The sequence below is a fragment of the Neolamprologus brichardi genome, chromosome 14 (assembly GCF_056152115.1).
Source record: "Neolamprologus brichardi isolate AB-2024 chromosome 14, ASM5615211v1, whole genome shotgun sequence".
Lineage (NCBI taxonomy): Eukaryota > Metazoa > Chordata > Actinopteri > Cichliformes > Cichlidae > Neolamprologus > Neolamprologus brichardi.
The window spans coordinates 1,680,823-1,699,566 of NC_142117.1; the positions used below are offsets into that span (position 1 = coordinate 1,680,823).

General features: G+C 43.7%; 2 protein-coding genes and 1 long non-coding RNA gene across 3 annotated transcripts in view; all 3 read left to right on the forward strand.

The window, feature by feature from the left end:
- The window catches only part of LOC148098702 (protein NLRC3-like), a 199,270-nt gene that overhangs the window by 77,750 nt on the left and 102,776 nt on the right, over positions 1-18,744 (forward strand). The window lies entirely within an intron of this gene.
- Positions 895-5,096, forward strand: LOC148098706 (uncharacterized). Its single transcript, XR_015719963.1, has 3 exons — positions 895-1,207; positions 2,262-2,352; positions 5,021-5,096. It is a non-coding gene; the product is annotated as an uncharacterized LOC148098706 (long non-coding RNA).
- On the forward strand, positions 5,106-12,235 carry LOC148098707 (dual specificity protein phosphatase CDC14AB-like). Its single transcript, XM_087851392.1, has 12 exons — positions 5,106-5,111; positions 5,602-5,673; positions 5,762-5,841; positions 6,409-6,475; positions 8,118-8,180; positions 8,610-8,697; positions 9,340-9,570; positions 9,662-9,800; positions 10,831-11,047; positions 11,176-11,267; positions 11,841-11,972; positions 12,056-12,235. The coding sequence occupies exons 1-12, from the start codon at positions 5,106-5,108 to the stop codon at positions 12,102-12,104; spliced, it is 1,236 nt and encodes a 411-aa protein (XP_087707518.1). The 3' UTR covers positions 12,105-12,235.

Sequence of the window (18,744 nt, forward strand, 5' to 3'; positions counted from 1 at the left end):
GAGTTAAACAAAAAAGTCTGAAAACATGTTTTATATGTGAGATTCTTCAAAGCTTTGCTCTCCCAGTCTCACCTTGTCCCAGCACAGAAACAGAGACACGTGGGAAAAGTGACATCTCATTACATGAGTTTGTGTGAGGCTAGTCCAACAGTAATGCAGTCTAATGGTGTGGAGATCTTCCAGTCAGTGGTGACAGGCCCAGCTCTGACAGCACAGTGTGACAGCACCGTGTAGCATATGGAGCCCTTTAGAGATCAATGCATGTAAACTGTAAGGCGACCCCCGTATCTGTAGTCCTTCTAAATATTTCTGTTTAACAAGCAAACACTTGATTAGAAAACTAAGTGATGCAAGTGCAGACTTAGCTAGCGGCCTGTGAAAGTCACAGTTCAGTCAGGCAGCTCAGACATTTGGCACTCAGGACTTTGGCTTTACAGCTTTGGGTGATGGGAACAAACCACAGTGCAGTCCTCCATCCAACCTAACCCAGCTCTCATCATAGCACAACGTGTGGGAGAGGGAGGCCACTCAGACAGGAGAGAAATGCCATCAGCATAGATGACTTTGTGGTGTTACTTTTGTAATGTTCACACAAATACAAATAAGCAAACGGTGCATTTTGTAGCAGCCTTGAAATACAGAAATATATATAAATATAAATAAATATAAATATAAATAAATATAAATAAATATAAATATAAATCCAGTTTATATTACTGGGAAAGGGGATTTCTGTTTAAATCCAGCTCCAGCAGGCTTTGGCAGCACGGCCGGTGATGTGTGCGTGCGCGCGTTTATGTGACCATTGACTGAGCATGTGCGAGGCAGCAGAGAGATCATCGCTGCCACGACTCTGGGCTGTCCTGTAAATCTTCTACTTGCTGGGATATTCGTTGTAGTTCAGGCATGGAGGAGCGGAAACCTCTCGGTTCAGGTGCCGTCCGTGGAGCGGAGCGACTTTGGAGACTTTACGCATGCTCCTCATCAGCGGCGGGCGGGGAGACTTTAAAGTTGGACCCTTTTAATTTACAGTAGTGACGCAGGTGAAATGCTATTCTGTAGTGAACTCTTGATATTTTTGGAACATCTCGAGTGGTCTCACAACAGATAAGAAGAGGACAAACTCACTCCGGGACACTGTGACCATTCCCACTGTAACAAATGGCAGATGGATATGAGCAGGCCAGCTCATCAGAATTTATTAAGGGTAAGTTTAACATCAGTGCTGGGATGTAATACTGCATAATGGTTTTCTATAAGAAACTACAGCCTGCAATATTTCCATGTGTGTGACTGAGAGCGTGGACATAAATACACAGCACTGACCTGCTCGTTCATTTTGGCTCATTTGTTCTTTCAAACAAAGCTAAACCAGTATGATTCAGTGTGAGCTACACTGACCACGATGGTCTCCATCATGGGGACACTAACCAAATAAGAGACGAGGACATTTCTGATTATTTTGTAGCTTCTTCATCAGCACTGTGCATTGTTGTGGAGAACAATAACTCTTGACAGGACTGTGGGGGCAGCTGGTCGGCCTTTGGCCTGGAGGATGCTGGATCGTTCTCAGCTGTGTCTGCTATAATTAACATGATATAAAGTGTAACAGCTGTGCATTAAGACGGTAAAAAGAATCCTGGTAAAGTGAGTCCATGCAGGTGCAGGTCAGCTTCACAGCCTTTACACAGCAGCTCGTTTCCAGGAATAAGTTTTTCTCTTTTCAGCTATCACTGCAGAACTTTCCAGTTTTACTGAAGCTGCTTCACTCATGAGTACATGTAAAACTACATGTAGCTGAAAGGTTGAAACTTACAGGCTAACAGTTGGCAGGTTGTAGCCCAGTGTCCCACAACTCATTCACTCATAGAGTCAAATAATACAGTTTAGTTAAAGCAAAGAATTACAAAGTTTATTACGTTTATGAAGCCACGACCCATCGTTCTCTAATCTGGTAAAAAGAAGCATTTCAGTAGTGCGAGGATTAAGTTTGGCTAAATCAGGTTAAGTAACCAGCACCAGTGTGTCATGTAAGGACGGAGATTTGGGTCCTGCCTTGGTTTCAGCAGCAGTTAATGAGGGGAACTGATCCTGTGCTGTAACCGAGACACCAAAAATACCTGGATACAGTCAGCAGCTCGGTGTGATCGGGACAAGAGAGCGTTATCGCCCTGTATCTGAAGCCAGGACTGTCTGTGAGGCTGAATGTAACCTGTGTGTGTGTGTGTGTGTGTGTGTGTGTGTGTGTGTGTGCACCACAGACCGCCTGTACTTTGCCACTCTGCGGGTCAAACCTAAGAATACAGCCAACACACACTTCTTCAGCACGGATGAGGAGCTCATATATGAAAGGTAAGCTGTGATCTAGTCTGATCCCCAATTCTGACGTACCGCCGTCTGACATCCATTTAAAGTGAGTCCGGATGTTATCATTCACATGCTGATATTATAGTTGGTGTTGTTCTTGGTTTAGCTGAATGTTCATTTAACAAAATACTTTCTGTACCATGTAAAAGTAAACTCATGACTTTCTATAACAGCAACAAGCATAAAACATTCAAAGTGACTCAAACTCTGATGGCTTCATGTCATCTGTCCAGTAGATCTGCAGAGATCTGGTCTCTGTGGCTGAGACGGCTACAAGTGCCTGAAGGAGATCTCCAGCTTCTTCAGTGCTTCGGGGTGTCTCGTACTGTTGTGCAGTAAAACGTGTAGTGTGTGAAGCTTCCTCATGATTCTGCTAACCAGCTGTAGCTGATTATGTCAGCCGAGCTGGTCTGAGAGACACGTGGAGCTGAAGGTTCAGTGAATCCTGCAGATTCACTCAACAAACACACGAATGGCTGAAAAGTGAGAAACGCTGCGATGTCATTGCCACTGAAAGTCTCCATGGTAACAGTCTGCTCCTGCTCACTGCCAGCACACGCTCCTACAAATCATTTCTTTCTGATGCCTCTTTTGTAACAGATGAACTTTGTTTGTTTTTGTTGTTTCGTGTCCTTTAGAAATTCCTTTGACCTCATTAATATCCCACCTGTTCATTTCAGAGAGACACGCCTTTTGACAGTCATGGTCCTGTCCTTCCTTGACTTCTCATCACTGGTCTCTGATTACCATTATACTGTTAGAGGAAGTCCACTGCTCCACCCGGAGGGATGGTGTCCTGGTTCAAACTGTGGTCTTTCTAGTTGGAGTTCACACATTTTCCCTGGTTCACAGTCCAAAGACATGCATGTTCATTCACGTTAGCTTAACTGGTGATTTAGTTTAGTCCAGTTTTATTTGTATAACATCAGTTACATCCAGGCCCTTTGTAGGTAAACAACCTACAATATTAGAGAGAAAACTCTAATTGGACGATTCCCAACGAGCAGGGCCGGGAGCAGTGGGACGGTAAAACTTCTAATAGGTGGGGAGACCCTGAAAGAACTTCCTTACAGTGCCGCCATGCCGCCTGGATGTGAGCAGGAAGCTGCTTCCTGTCAGGACAGCTGCTCTGGCCACCACGAAGACTATCAGAACCTGGCCTGATGAAGCCTTACAGCAGCTGCAGGACTGTCTCCACACCACCAGGACATTCCTGAACATCCAGACCTGGAGGTGTACTGTGTCACCTGGTCTATCCCAACCACGAGCCCTGGATGACCGGGGACGTCCACCGGCTGCCTTCAGAGTGAGTGACGGTGCAACGAGGCATCTGAAAGGCCAAATCACAGTACAGGTGGAAGATCACCTGGACAGCAACAACAGCAGGCAGGTGTGTCAGGAGGGCAGCACATCACCGAGTACAGGAGCAGTCACAGAGCTGATGCTTCACTAGCAGAGCAGTTGAATCACTCCTTGTTTTGAAGTGCAGTCACCAGAGGCACGTATCAATAAGTCCATCCTCACTGTGGAGGAGTGTGACATGAGACACACGCCGTCAACCCTCCAACAGGAACAGCTCATACGTCAGTGAAGACATGAAGTCCACATACTTGTGGAGAATTTCATCCAACCCTGTGTTGTCATGTTGATACATTTGCACTGTTTCTCCCATGAAAATGTCTGTTGATGTATCACCAGTGTGACTGATGTCATAAACCAATCATCTGGTCCTGGCCTACTCTGTGGTCATAACCCCTGACTGAGCACGCACGAGTTATGGTTCCTTAATGATCTGCATTTATTTTAGGATATAAAATAGTTTTAATCATACACCCTTTATACACCGATGAGAGACAGATCAGAGGTGAAACAGCCTTGGAAAAATGCTCCATCTATGCGTTTATATGTGCCCTGCAAATTGCACCTTCATACTGTGGATGTTCTGCTGTGGAGCTGCAGGCCACCACAGTACACAGGGCTGGGTGGAAACTGGTTTCCAGCATTTCCTGACCTCTCAGGACTTTTTAGGAACTCTAAGGCTACGTTCACTCTGCAGGTCTTGATGCTCAATTCAGATTTTTGGATCAAATCTGATTTTTTTGTCTGCTCGTAAATAATAATAATAATCAACAAAGCACCAGAGAACAAAAACGATCCTTCAAAAATAAACCAAAGCAAGAGAACTCAAAATGCTGTGTCGACCCCAACGTGACAGCTTTCAGTGCTTGTTTGACGATCTTTGAGATCCTCTTGCTGTCATTCGTGCTGTTGGCCGACTTACTGAATAGCAGTGATGATGAGTAATCTGGTATCCAATGCTGTGGTGTTAGGGAAAGGACTTTATAGAACCTGATGTTCTGCTGTAACAGTGCTGACTTGCACCCCTGCTCGTCTGTCATGTTCCAGCCTTGATAACAGTTTTCTTTTCTGCAGCAGACAAACGGGATCTGAGTTTGGTTTCATTGAGTGAAACAAAGCTGTGAGCTTCCTCTGACTCCATGTCTGCATTGTGTGGGTTTTCTAACGGAGCATTTTATTATAACCAGATGAACAATGTCACCGACTTCACCTGTCAGTGGGTTTAGTTTTGTGGCTGATTTGTGTTGTTGTTGTAATTGTTGAAAGCTCCTCCATCTCTCGCTGTGTGTTGCAGTTTTTATGCAGACTTTGGGCCCCTCAACCTGGCCATGCTGTACAGATACTGCTGGAAACTCAACAGGAAGCTGAAGGTAATGCAGATGAAGGTCTTCAGACTCAGGGCTTTGTTTGCTGTATAGACATAATTTAGAAAACGTGTTACGCTCTTATTTTGAAAGGTCTTTGCTCTGATGGTGTGTGTGCACTCCTCTGACAGTAGACTCTTATTTTGAAAGGTCTTTGCTCTGATGGTGTGTGTGCACTCCTCTGACAGTAGACTCTTATTTTGAAAGGTCTTTGCTCTGATGGTGTGTGTGCACTCCTCTGACAGTAGACTCTTATTTTGAAAGGTCTTTGCTCTGATGGTGTGTGTGCACTCCTCTGACAGTAGACTCTTATTTTGAAAGGTCTTTGCTCTGATGGTGTGTGTGCACTCCTCTGACAGTAGACTCTTATTTTGAAAGGTCTTTGCTCTGATGGTGTGTGTGCACTCCTCTGACAGTAGACGCTTATTTTAAATGTATTAATGCACATGTGCTGTTTCACTGATTATTGATTATCATTATTGGTTTATAGTCTTTCACAATGTCTTGACAGAGACTGGTTCACTACACCAGCTACGACCAGAAGAAGAGAGCCAATGCTGCTGTTCTCATTGGTGCCTATGCTGTAAATATCCTTTCATTTGTCCATCACATCATCTGATTGCCCGTCTGTCTGTCCATTATTAGTGATGTAGTTTAACTCTGCCCTGTAGGTGATGTATTTGAAGAGAAGCCCAGAAGATGCCTACAGGACTCTGATAGCAGGAAACAACACAGGCTACATGCCGTTTAGGTACAGGCTGCTGCTGTCTACGAGACAGCACTGCATGCTGGGCTGTTGTCATTACATTTACTGAGACACTATTCTTCTGTCTGTTAAATCCAGCTTAGCTTAGCTTAGCATAAAGACTGCAAGCAGGGTAACAAGAAGAAACTCCACCTAGCTGGAAATTATTTGGCGACCATGAAGGTTCCAGGAGGTCAGGAAACCTCATCAAAACCACACTTTTAAGTTTGGGATGGGAACATTTTCCCGTATTATTGCAGGGTTTTTACTGCTGTTGTGATTTGGCACTATATAAATAAAACTGAAGTCAGAGATTTGAATTGTTAACAGTTTATGAGCTCTTAGTGAGCTTTAGCGGTGCCAGTGGGCTGATTTCATTCATCTCGACTGAGCTAACGTCCCCCCCAACCCCCAGTTTTTACACTCTTAGTGATGGTTTGTGTTTATTTACAGAGCAAACAAGCCTGAGACCACATGTGACCAGATATGATCTGAACCCTGATAACTACACTGTGTGTGTGTGTGTGTGTGTGTGTGTGTGTGTGTGTGTGTGTGTGTGTGTGTGTGCCACAGAGACGCAGCAGTTGGAGAGTGCTCTTTTAACCTCACCGTCCTAAACTGCTTACAAGGAATCCACAAGGTAGCAACAACGTCTAACACAGATGATTTTAGTAAAATTAAAATGACACTTATTAACTTCACTTTGGTCATTTTAACCTCATTTTAACTTAAAAATCCCAGTTTGAGCCACATTTGACATTGTTCTCCTCTTATTCTGTAACAACAGTAATTGAATTCAGTTTTATTCATAGCACTAATTCTAAGCAACAGTTACTTCAAGGTACTTTAACTTATAAGGTAAAGACCCTACAGCACTGCACTAGAAGTATACACTTGGCAACAGTGGGAAGGAAAAACTCCCTTCCAACAGGACGAAACCTCCAACAGAACCAGGTTTAAGGAGGCAGCAATTCACTGTGACAGGTGAGGGGTGAGAGAAGAGAGCAGAGAGAACTACAAAGGAGTTTAATAATTACTAACGATTAAATACTTCAGTGATGTACAAACACACAGGAATTGAAAACAAACAACTAAAGAAGAAATAGTCAGTGCATCAACGTGTCTTTTAGACCCCATTCCTACAAAACTGCTCAAAGAAGTCCTGCCATTAATTAATGCTTCAATCTTAAATATGATCAACTATCTCTAATAATCAGCTATGTACCACAGGCCTTCAAGGTGGCTGTAGTTAAACCTTTACTCAAAAAGCCATCTCTAGACCCAGCAGTCTTAGCTAATTATAGGCCAATCTCCAACCTTCCTTTATATCAAACATCCTTGAAAGAGTAGTTGTCAAACAGCTAACAGATCATCTGCAGAGGAATGGTTTATTTGAAGAGTTTCAGTCAGGTTTCAGAGCTCATCACAGCACAGAAACAGCTTTAGTGAAGGTTACAAATGATCTTCTTATGGCCTCTGACAGTGGACTCATCTCTGTGCTTGTCCTGCTAGACCTCAGTGCAGCGTTCGATACTGTCGACCATAATATCCTATTAGAGCGATTAGAACATGCTGTAGGTATTACAGGTATTGTGCTGCAGTGGTTTGTATCATATCTATCTAATAGACTCCAGTTTGTGCATGTAAATGGAGAGTCCTCTTCACACACTGAGGTTAATTATGGAGTTCCACAGGGTTCAGTGCTAGGACCAATTCTGTATACATTATACATGCTTCCCTTAGGCAGCATCATTAGAAGACATAGCATACATTTACACTGCTATGCTGATGACACCCAGCTCTATCTGTCCATGAAGCCAGATCAAAATCCTGCTCCTCACATACAAGGTCTTAAATAATCAGGCCCCATCTAACAGACCTCTCTGCACTGAGTCATCCTTGTTATTAATCTCTGGCTGTCCTCACAGTGTGTCTTTGGTCCTGTCTCCGTCCCCTCAGCCCCTCAGCAGTCAGATTGCCGCCCCTCCCTGAGCCTGGTTCTGGTGAACATGTGTTTCTGTTAAAAACGAGTTTTTCCTCCCCACTGTCACCAGTGTGCCTGCTCGTAGGGGTGGTCTGATTGTGTTTCCTCTGTATAACTGTAGGGTCTTTACCGTACAATATTAACTGCCTGAGGTGACCTTTGTTGTGATTTGGTGCTAAAAAAAACTGAACTGAATCTGTGAAACCACTGCAGATCACTATAACACTAAACATTTCAGCCCTTTGGGGGGAGTTGTGCTTTTGTTGTGAAAATCTGTTCCTGCTCTTTTCCTCTGCAGGCATTACAACATGGTTTCCTGGATTTTGAAAGGTTCAGTGCAGAAGAATATGAACATTATGAGGTAACAGACTGCAGAGTGCTGACTGTGCTACAGGTCGATATCAATGAAAACAGGACCAGGATACAGTAAGAAATAAGTAACGTACGCTTGTTATTCATCCAGTTTATTTGCAGTGCTGTTAGTAACACAGTCAGGGCCAACCAAGGGCTCGTACGATGTCCAGGCCTGCCTTGGTGCACGCTGTACTTCCTCAGTTTCTCAGTTAGATTGATCCATAACTCACCCGTCCAAGTGATAGACAGTCAGTGAAGTAAAGGTCAGCTCACCTGTGTCCACTGCAACAAAACTGATTTCCAATGAAAGGTAAAAGCCCGTATGTGTTCATTACTGCAGTGGTGGTATAATTAAGGTGTTCTGGATCCATGTTTTTAACTGATATGTCGCTAACCTCTATCACAGTCTTTCTTTCCTTTCTTTTTGTGCTTTTAGCGAGTTGAAAATGGAGATATGAACTGGATCGTTCCGGGAAAGGTTCTGGCGTTCAGCAGCCCTCATTCTCGTGGTAAGATAGAAGATGGTGAGTCAGAATCTCTAAGCTAAAAGCTAAAAGCATGCCTCCAAACCAACATCAGTGCTCACGTTGCTTGGCCTGACAGAAGGCCTGTGCAGCCCCTCAGTGCCTGCACGTCCTGAAACAGCTGAGAAGAGCTAACCTTACCCTGCTGTCTTCTGATGGCGTGTATTGTTTCCTGCTTAGTGCTGTCATGTTGTTACGGCTGGATTAGACGAGCCTGAGCCCTGCAGTGGCTCGGGGTTTCCCATGATGCACTCATGCTTCTTCATCACTCAGCTCTTTTTACTTCCTGTGTATTTACACCACTTTGCACGTAGTTATTATTCCCCTCTGGCTCTCCAGTCCGTCTCTTGTCCCGTTGTCCTCCCCTCACCCCGACCACATGTGGCAGATTGCTCCCCCTCCCTCAGCCTGGTTCTTGTTAAAAGGGAGTTTTTCTTTCCCGCTGTCAGCAGGTGCTTGGGGCCGTTCGATCGTTGAGTTTTCTCTGTATTTAACGTCTTTACCTTACAATATAAATCAGTTGACACTACGTCATTGAATCTTATTTTACGTTTGCATTAAGAGACAGGACTCGCATTAAAAACAGACCCTCGCTGATTGAAACGTACGACGTAACTCAGTTGTTGTTGATTCTGTCTCCAGGTTATCCCCTCCACACACCCGAGGCATACTTCTCATACTTTTGCCAAAATGACGTAACGACCGTGGTTCGTCTGAACAGGAAGTTGTATGATGGCAGGCGGTTTGAGGATGCAGGATTTGAGCACCACGACCTCTTCTTCCTTGATGGGACCACGCCCTCTGACCTCATCGTCAGACGCTTTCTGCATGTGTGTGAAAGCACAGACGGGGCAGTGGCAGTGCACTGTAAAGGTAGGACTGCAAGTGTTTATGTATGTTTAATTGATGTCATTTATTTCTTTTATCTTAACTTTGTCTCTTTAAACACTCCATCCATTTACAGCTGGATTAGGCCGCACGGGCACTCTGATTGGCTGCTACCTGATGAAGCACTTCCGGTTTACTGCAGCCGAGGCGATAACATGGATCAGAGTCTGCAGACCTGGATCTATCATCGGTCCACAGCAAAACTTCTTAGAAGAGTGAGTTTGTGCCTCAGCTGTGACCGCTCAAACCAAACGCTCCAATTTCCGTGACTCCAAAGGTATCAGTCGGAGACAATCATTAAGCTTTAGTGCCGTTCATGAAAGTACAGGAGTAATGCTTTCCAGATGATGTGCACACAGACACGTCTGCAACACTTCATTGGGATAATGTCACAAAACACAAGCAGACGGCAACTTCACCTCCAAGGTGCACAGAGAAAGATCTGACGAGGTGAAGACTCCAGTCACAGAGTATTAGGGAACCATAACGTGTTAGTGGCCTTCATCAGGGTCATTGCGTTTATCTGTGAAGGTGTGATTGGTCCACTTTTTCTGTTTCCAGTCATTTTTATTTAAACACAAGCTGTTTTACATTTTGCAATGACCCAAAAGGTGTTGGTCACTGAGTACAGCTGTTCTCTAATACTTCGAGTGTCGCTGGAGTCTTCACACGAAGCACAAGTAGATCAGGAAGTAGATCAGGAAGTAGATCAGGAAGTAGATCAGGAAGGGTTTGAGGTGTCACCTTGGCCTTCAACGTCGGCAGATCTCAATCTCATCGAGCATCTGTGAGATGTGCTGGACAAACAAGGCCCGTCTGTGCTTAGGCTGTGGCATCTATTTCTGTTACCACACAAGATGTTTCTCCATGCTGAGGTCATGGTTGGAGCATGCTGGAAATGTAGTAAAAGTTAGAAGAGAAGCAAAAGGTGGAGGTCAGGGTGGGGCATTCCCCAGGGTGCCCATGTGCAGCTGGTGGTGACTGCAGCAGTGGGAAACTGGTGGATGATGAATCAAATCGAATTAAAAAAGCCTGAAACTGTGTTACTGCTGCAGACTGCAGTCAGCTGGTTTCTCTCCTCAGCTCTGGACGCACACTTCCTCCTTACGCCACAGTAGTGCTCTGTTGCTAATGGCTACTAGCTTTGTGTGTCTACTTACACGCTAAACCAGGATGTTGAATGTTATACCTGCTAAACATGATATCACAGTTAGTTTGTGGCGTGTGTTTGATGTTTGTGTGCAGGAAGCAGCACAGTTTGTGGGTTCAGGGTGACGTGCATCGGTCTAAACAGAAGCTGGTCCAACAGAGACGGAGTCGGCAGCAGCAGCTGCAGCAACAGCAGCTTCACCGCTCTGACTCTGTGCAGGGAGGCAAACAGGAGGCAGTGTCCTCGCTGCTCTCCAGCATGGATGACCTGTCAATCAACACCGTGCTCTGCAAGTCATATAGCTTGGATGAGGTCAGCGGTGTGACTTCATAGCACCTTTTTTTAATGGTTACTGCAGAATTCAAACAGGCTACTGAGTTCTGATCACAATGTTGTGTTTTCATGCTGCTAATTGTGTCTTTCTTTCTGTGTCTGTGCAGAATAACTGCAAAGAAGTCAGTCTGACACAGGGAGACGAACTGAGAGCACTGAAGGGAAAACGCCCACCGAGATCAGCGTCATCCTGCTCAAGGTACCAATATCTGTAATTTAATTAATGATAAATGGTTATTGTGGTCAGTGCAAGAGACACGTTGAGAATTAGCTCAAAACAGAGTTTCTATTAACAAGGAGATATAATAGACACCAACATGTTTTTGTTTTGGTCCCTGAATCCACGGCCCAAATATAGCAGATATATAAGAAGCTGCCATAGTTCAAGAAACATTTCATAAAAAGTAAATAGTTACAAATCGGGGATATGGGAGCTGCGGCAAAAAGAAACCAAAGGACGACCACGAACCAAACTCACAACGTGCTTCTCCTGTAAACTAACATCACTAAACTGCTAACCTGACACAACCAAGAACTGGGCTTCCACGGAGGTTAACTCGAGGTACCTCCCACACGTCAAAGCGTATTTGTCTCTTGTCTCTTGTACAGAGTGTGTGTGCAGATGTTGATTCCTGCAGTGAGCGTAGAAATCATCAGAAGGATTTTTGGAGAAGTTGTTCGTTGTGCTTGTTTTTGTGAAGGATCAAGTTTAGTATTTGCTCTTGGATCACACACACACACAAATATGAGGTGTTCTTGTTTTCTGTGTCAGGTTAAACCTGTCCAAGACTTCACACTGCTCCATCCTCCCTCCCCCGAAGCCCTCCAAAGTCCACCTCACCCCCTCTTCTACTAAAAAGCTGAGACGAAGTTCCTCTACCACCACTGCTCCGCAGATCAGGAGGTTGGTGTCTGTGCTTTTGTTCCTTACTAGAAGCACATTATAATAAAACCAATATAAAATGTGATGTGCTGATGTCTCCACAGTCCCTTCAGCCTCACTGTGTTCAGCACCAGGCCAGCACTGATTCACTGACTTCACACTTGGGACGTTCTGGTCATGAATCAGCCCAGCTGATGATGGACTCGCTGGAAACTGGATCAGCTCTCTTGCACGTTTAATAGGCTGTAAATCCTTTTTTAGCCCCAATAACTACTTTTGGTTTTGACAGAGCCAACAGTTTGTCACCACTTTAACTGGTCATGTGGCCCATTCTGTGATAACAGGGCCGACACCATAAATCATCACGTCTCTTGGGTATAGCAGGTAACTGTAAAAAACTGCTGCTGCATTATATGTATATATACACACACATATGAGGCTTTAAAACCAAGTTAACGCTGAAAGTACAAACATCACTAATGTTACAAAACTTTGCCGACATGTGGCCAACAGCAATGTTTTAATGTTCTTCGTTATTAAACATTCGCACATAAACAAGTGACGTCATATTCAGCACTTACTTTTGACAGTTCACTCTTCGGCGGCTCCCTTCTGCCGTATTTTGTGGCAAAATTATCCACACCCACCGCCGCGCTATGATTTGTGGGATATATGGGACCACGAAGCGTGCACCGGACCACGCTTGATATTTGGGGAAATTGATGGCGCATTTGGAGTATGCATTTGAAGTACACTTCGGATTGGGACAGCCGTCGTTGCGTGGCGGTGACGTAATCACACTTAAAATGCGTACTTCAAGCGTGCAGAAACCTGTGGACATGTGCTTGCACGCTAGTGCATGAGGAGGGACGGATTTTATGTTTTACCTCTCCAGACACCTTTCTTTTGCAACGTTATGGGTTGTACGAACACTGTGCTATGTTTGTAAACACTGTTTGTTAAGCTGCAGCCGTTCAACCGGGCTTATATGGTGGACGAAGAGAAGGTGTATTAAAGGAAACACTGTGGAATTCCCAATGCCAGTGTGAGCACTGCTATCAGTGAGCTTAACGACAGCCGTTAGCATCATTTCAGTGTTTCAGTCATAAAAACACTTCCTGTCTCTGTGGTGGTTACACTGACATCATGCAGTTTGTGCTTTGACCTCCAGAGGGCGACAAATCAGCACAGACAGAGAGCTCCATTCAAACTTTGCTGCCATCAGTAATAATTCTTCAAATATAATCATCAGTGTTTGAGCAGCTATGATATCAGGGACAATCTAGACATGTGTGACAATACTGAACATGTCACATGACACACCTTAAACATCATGTGATCCACTCTCAGTCTGCACTTTCATTCATGACTTCAACAGGTTGAAATGAGCTTTGAAGAAACATCAGTTCAGTGGTGAAATATTCAAACGCTGCAGGAAGAAGAACAACAAAGTGATGACAGATGTTTGTGCTTCAAACTGGAAAACCAGCAGAAATAAATCACAGCCTGCCAGAGGTTTAGGAGTTTCTGAGGGGAACTGGAACGCAGCACAGTGTTTCAAAGCCACTGATTGTCCTCAAACGCTGCATTAGGCTGAAAGTTTACTTTCACTTCTTTTTCGTCGAGTGTTTAGTGTCCAGGTGTGGAACTTCGTGGAGTGGAGCTTGTTGTTGGTGTGTGAAGAAACTGTAAGTTTGCTTTGTTTCCTCCTTTAACAGTTTGTCTTTAGGAACTTTACTGTTTGTTCAGCTCATGTTTGATTTCTTCACACAACAAACTGTGTGTGTTTGTATTTCCGGTCTCTTCATTAAAGTCAGTGTGTAATGTTTTCCTGGCTAACATCAGCTGTGTGCAGCTTAGTTCCAGCACAAATCTGCCGCTCCATAGTTCACGGTAACGGACTCACAGCTGGACCAACGAGGCCGAGTGTGTCCGCCACTCTGAGCTACGTTCGTGTTTGTGTACTTGTAGTTTGTACTTTGTGTTCACTCAGTCCACAGAGGACGCAGCGTACGTGATGACGTCAGCCCTTTACCTCCTTTACTGACACTGTGATTAATATTTACACACCACACGAGACACCTGACAGCATGTTAACGCTAAGCTAAAGCTAAGCTAACGCTAAGCTAGCCAAGAACCCAGAGTGACGTTAAAGCTGAGTAAACACTGACCCCAGACCAGCACCGTGATAAAGTGAGCTGCTGCTGCTGAACCTGAACAGGTAACAAAGTGATGAGCAGTCAGGCTGCAGGTTTCTACCTGTTCATGTTTCTACAGTAGAATCACTTTGAAGTGTCTTTGTGCTGTTTCATCTTTGATTTGTGTTCATAAACACTCAGAGAAAGATCACGTGACCTCATCAGGATCTGTGTTGGTGTGTGGGGCTGTACCTCAGCTTTAGATTATGGTGATTATGAGACAGTGTTTCAGCTCATTTTACACAGTAACATGAAAGTACTGTTATGAGGAGTAATGAAGTAACATACTCCATTACTTTTAATTAAAGTGTTCTGTGTAATATGTGTAATAATGACTTTTTTGAGTAACTTCATCTCTGTCAATAACAACATTCATACGTGGAATAAAAACACATCAGTGGATCATTGCTGGAGCTGCCTGGACTTCAGTCTTCAGGATCTCAACCAACAGCATCAACATGCTGCTCCAGATGTTTGTGCTCCAGATGTCTGTGCTCCAGATGTTTGTGCTCCAGATGTTTGTGCTCCACATGTCTGTGCTCCAGATGTTTGTGCTCCACATGTCTGTGCTCCACATGTTTGTGCTCCACATGTCTGTGCTCCAGATGTTTGTGCTCCAGATGTTTGTGCTCCTGGTGATCAGACTCGCAGTTTCATCCTTGAAATAAGTGTTTATATTGTTGTTATATTGTTGACCCACCATTGATCATGTGTCTCATCACATGATCAATGATGGGTCAGCGACATGCTTTCTTTCCGTCTCAGGTTTAAATATCTGGGACTCTCCACCGTTTGGTTTTAAAACTGAAGAAGCTTCTCGGATGAAACGTCTTCCAGAAACTTAAAGAAGTCTCTATTTTCTTTCTAAGCTCCTTAGATCACATGACCTGGATGACTGAACCTACAGACATATTGACCTGGTTTCTAGGTTACATGACAGGTCAGAGGTCAGCGACTGTAACTCAGTTACTCCTGTTAATGTGAACTCACTGAGTGTTTGTGGTTTACCTCTCAGACTGACTGAAGATGATGATGGAGGAAGAGGAGGACAGAGCAGAGTCTGCAGGGTCCAGCTGTCCGTCTGTGAGGAGTGACCGGTCCAAAGATTATAATCCAGACTTCAGTGCTGAACCTGGACCAACGAGGTCAGAGAGCTGAACTCACTGAGTTACAGAAATAATTCTGCACTGACATTATAATCAGTGTTGATTCTGGTTGATTGTCTGACTGTGTTTGTGAGCTGAGAGGAAATGAAAATGAATTTGTAACAAAAATCAGTTTTGTCCAGTTTTCCTGTAAAAAGCTGAACTCTAATCTAAGAGGACTGTTACTGACAGGAAACAGCTGCATTATCTGCAGTCTGTGTGATCACAGCTGCTTCAATCATGTTTGTGTCTGCAGAGGTCAGAGGTCACAGTCTGCAGGGTCCAGCTGTCCGTCTGTGAGGAGTGACTGGTCCAAAGATCAAAATCCAGACTTCAGTGCTGAACCTGGACCAACGAGGTCAGAGAGCTGTGATGACTCCTTTACATGTTTGTGTTTCCTGGATAAATATGACCTGAAACATCCTCAGATTGTTACAAAGATTCATTAAAAAGAAAACAATGAAAGAGAAAAGATCCAAATGTTAGACTTGGTCATTTGCTGTTTGAGGACAGTGATGCTCATATCTGTGGGGAAAGTGTGACCTGAGTGGGTTCATGTTTGTCTTTAAAGAACAGAGCTGCTCTGATTCTCTTTGTGTCTGATCTGTTAAACAGTCTGAGAGGTCACACAGAGACCCAGCAGCTAAAGCCTGGATCATACTGGCTGCTGTTAATGAGACTCCATCAGGACAACACTGAGCCACAGTGGTGTTCATGGAAATCAATCAATAAATTCAACTTTACACTGTATTACCAAAGTACTGAGTCGTCTGCCTTCACACACATGTAAACTTGAGTGACATCATATTCTGAGTCCACAGCATTCAATATGATGTCAGCCAAGAGTTCAACATATAACAGCTTAAACTGTTCTAAAAAGGTTTTTTCACAGGTTTAAAAGTGTTTACGGGAATTTTTAACGGTTCTTTCAGAAGCACATACGTGAGGTTAGACACAGGAAGCAGCAACACTGACTGAACACAGCTTTTAGAGGCTAAATTCACATTTTAATAATGAAAGTGGCTTCATGTGCGTGTGTGTGTGTCCATGGTTCCTCCACAGAGTGGACCAGCAGAGCTCAGAGGTTCCCAGTGGTCAGTCTGCCCAGCAGCATCAAACACAGCTGGACTCCATGTTTATGGTCTGTACATGTACAACAACTACTTTATTATTAATATTAATAATAATACATTTATTTATAGGTCCCTTTCAGAACACCAAGGACTCTGTGGACTAAATGACCAAAAGAAACAAACTTTGAAATCAGACGGTGCAAATGTGATCACAGGGAAACGTTTTAAACATCGAGGCTTTAAACAAAAACCAAAGTGAAACAGTTTGTTTTCGAGATCAGTGGGAATGAAGCTGAATAACTGTTTCTTCAATAACTTTGAGAAATAAATGACAAATATGATGGAAATTAGGAGCATTAGCACTTACTAATGATGTGAGTCGACACTCTGCTGTATTGAGACGACCACATTAGGTGGTCCTCAACTGTAATGGAAACCAATGGCTCCAGTCGATCTGAGCAGCTACTAATAGAAACGGGGCCATAGATGTGTTTGTGCTTAATAACAGTGAATCACAGGATTTTTACATTACAGTTAAAATCTCATGTTGTTTGTTAAAGTGTGCAGTTCAGGGTGTGTTACTAAAACTGTTGTTTGCTCACTTTCCAAAGACCCAGCCCCCATAAAAAGCAGCCAAACAGCTCTAAGAGTTACACACACACACGCATATCTATCAAGTTTACTCTGGTCTAATATACTTGGATTTAGCTTGAAGAATGTTCCTGTACGAGGACTGAAAATGATTTAAAAGCAGCCAATGTCCAAAGAACAACTTTGACACACCTTCATAAAGCCTGCAGAGCAAAAGAAAAACTAGCTGAAAGTCTGGCTGCTCTTATGAAAAGTACAGAGAAATTATGGGTCGTTCAACACTTGTGCACAATATAAGAGTTTAAATAAATCTAAAGAGTAACTCAAAATCCTACAATCATTCTGAGAAAATCATCTACAGCTAACTATCCAAGTGGATTTGTTTAAGACAGCTCCATCTGCTGGTGGCCCTCTGCAGGTGCATGAAAGGGGCTTGTTTATAGTGAAAGTAGTAGAGAAAGTAAACCCCATGGGAAGGAGGGAGGACTCTCAGCAGCTTCCAGCTCATATTCAGACATTTGACTTCTCACTGAAAGCAGCTAGTTTGAGTGTCTGTACCTTAATTAGAAGAGATAACATGGCCATAGTAATTAGAGTTGATTGGGCAATGCTGTCCTTGTAATGTACTTTATGATTTTTATACATCTGTTTGTGGACAAGTCCCAGTTTTTCTGTAGAGCCTCTCAAGTTGGTGACAGCAGTCAAAGTTCACGTGTAAACCAGAGCAACAAATCAGGTCCAAATGTGTTGTTCACAGTGAGTGGGATCATCAGTATGTTGCTATGTTAACATCCTGCAGCAGGATGTGTTTGGTCAGCTGGTTCACATTTCCTCAGGACCTTCTTGATGTGATGTTCTTCTGCTTCCCTGGCTGCTGTGTCTGTGGGGATGGCGTTTGTTCTGTGTTGTAGCGTCCTGATGACGCCCAGTTTGTGCTCCAGTGGATGATGAGAGTCAAACCTTAAATACTGATCTGTATGCGTAAACAGAGTGAACCTTTAAGACCAGTTGTCTGTATGATCAACTCTGTCACCTATAACATCTTCAAGTTTCTGGCTTCAAACATCAACCTGTTGATAGTTCAGCTCTGAACACCAGTGAAATGTTTCTCCCACTGAAATCGCTGCATTCATATGAACAGAATCAACGTTTTGGGACCGTGGAGTTGTGGAGAATGTCTCAGTTAATCAGATAAAGTCAAACTTATAATTGGTGAAGAGATCGTGGATGATATGCCCCTTGATCGTAAAGAAGTGGATGTTGTGTAGACTGAAGTTCAGAGTGGTGGTTCATTCATAAAGTATTCTGTTCCAGCTGCTGGAGGACAACATCATCACTTTTGTGAAGAACGAGCTGAAGAAGATCCAGAAGGCTCTGAATCCAAATAAGCCCCAGTGCTTGGAGTTTCAGAGGGAGGATGATGAGCAGAGGAGCAGCAGAGAGGCATTTGTGAAGATGGCAGTGGACTTCCTGAGGAGAATGAAGCAGGAGGAGCTGGCTGACCGTCTGCAGAGACGTAAGAGGATTTCTTACTTAAGGTTTTAAGCTGTTAGATAAATGAGACACTCATGACACCAGTGTGTTAAGTCATTTCTCAGTGGGTCAGAAAATGTCATCAGCGTTTTGTAAAATATATTTGTTGAAGTTGTATTTTTATTATTATTATTCAGAACTTTCAGCTGCAGTTTGTCATCGTAACCTTAAATCTGCTCTGAAGAAGAAGTTCCAGTGTGTGTTTGAGGGCATCGCTAAAGCAGGAAACCCAACCCTTCTGAATCAGATCTAC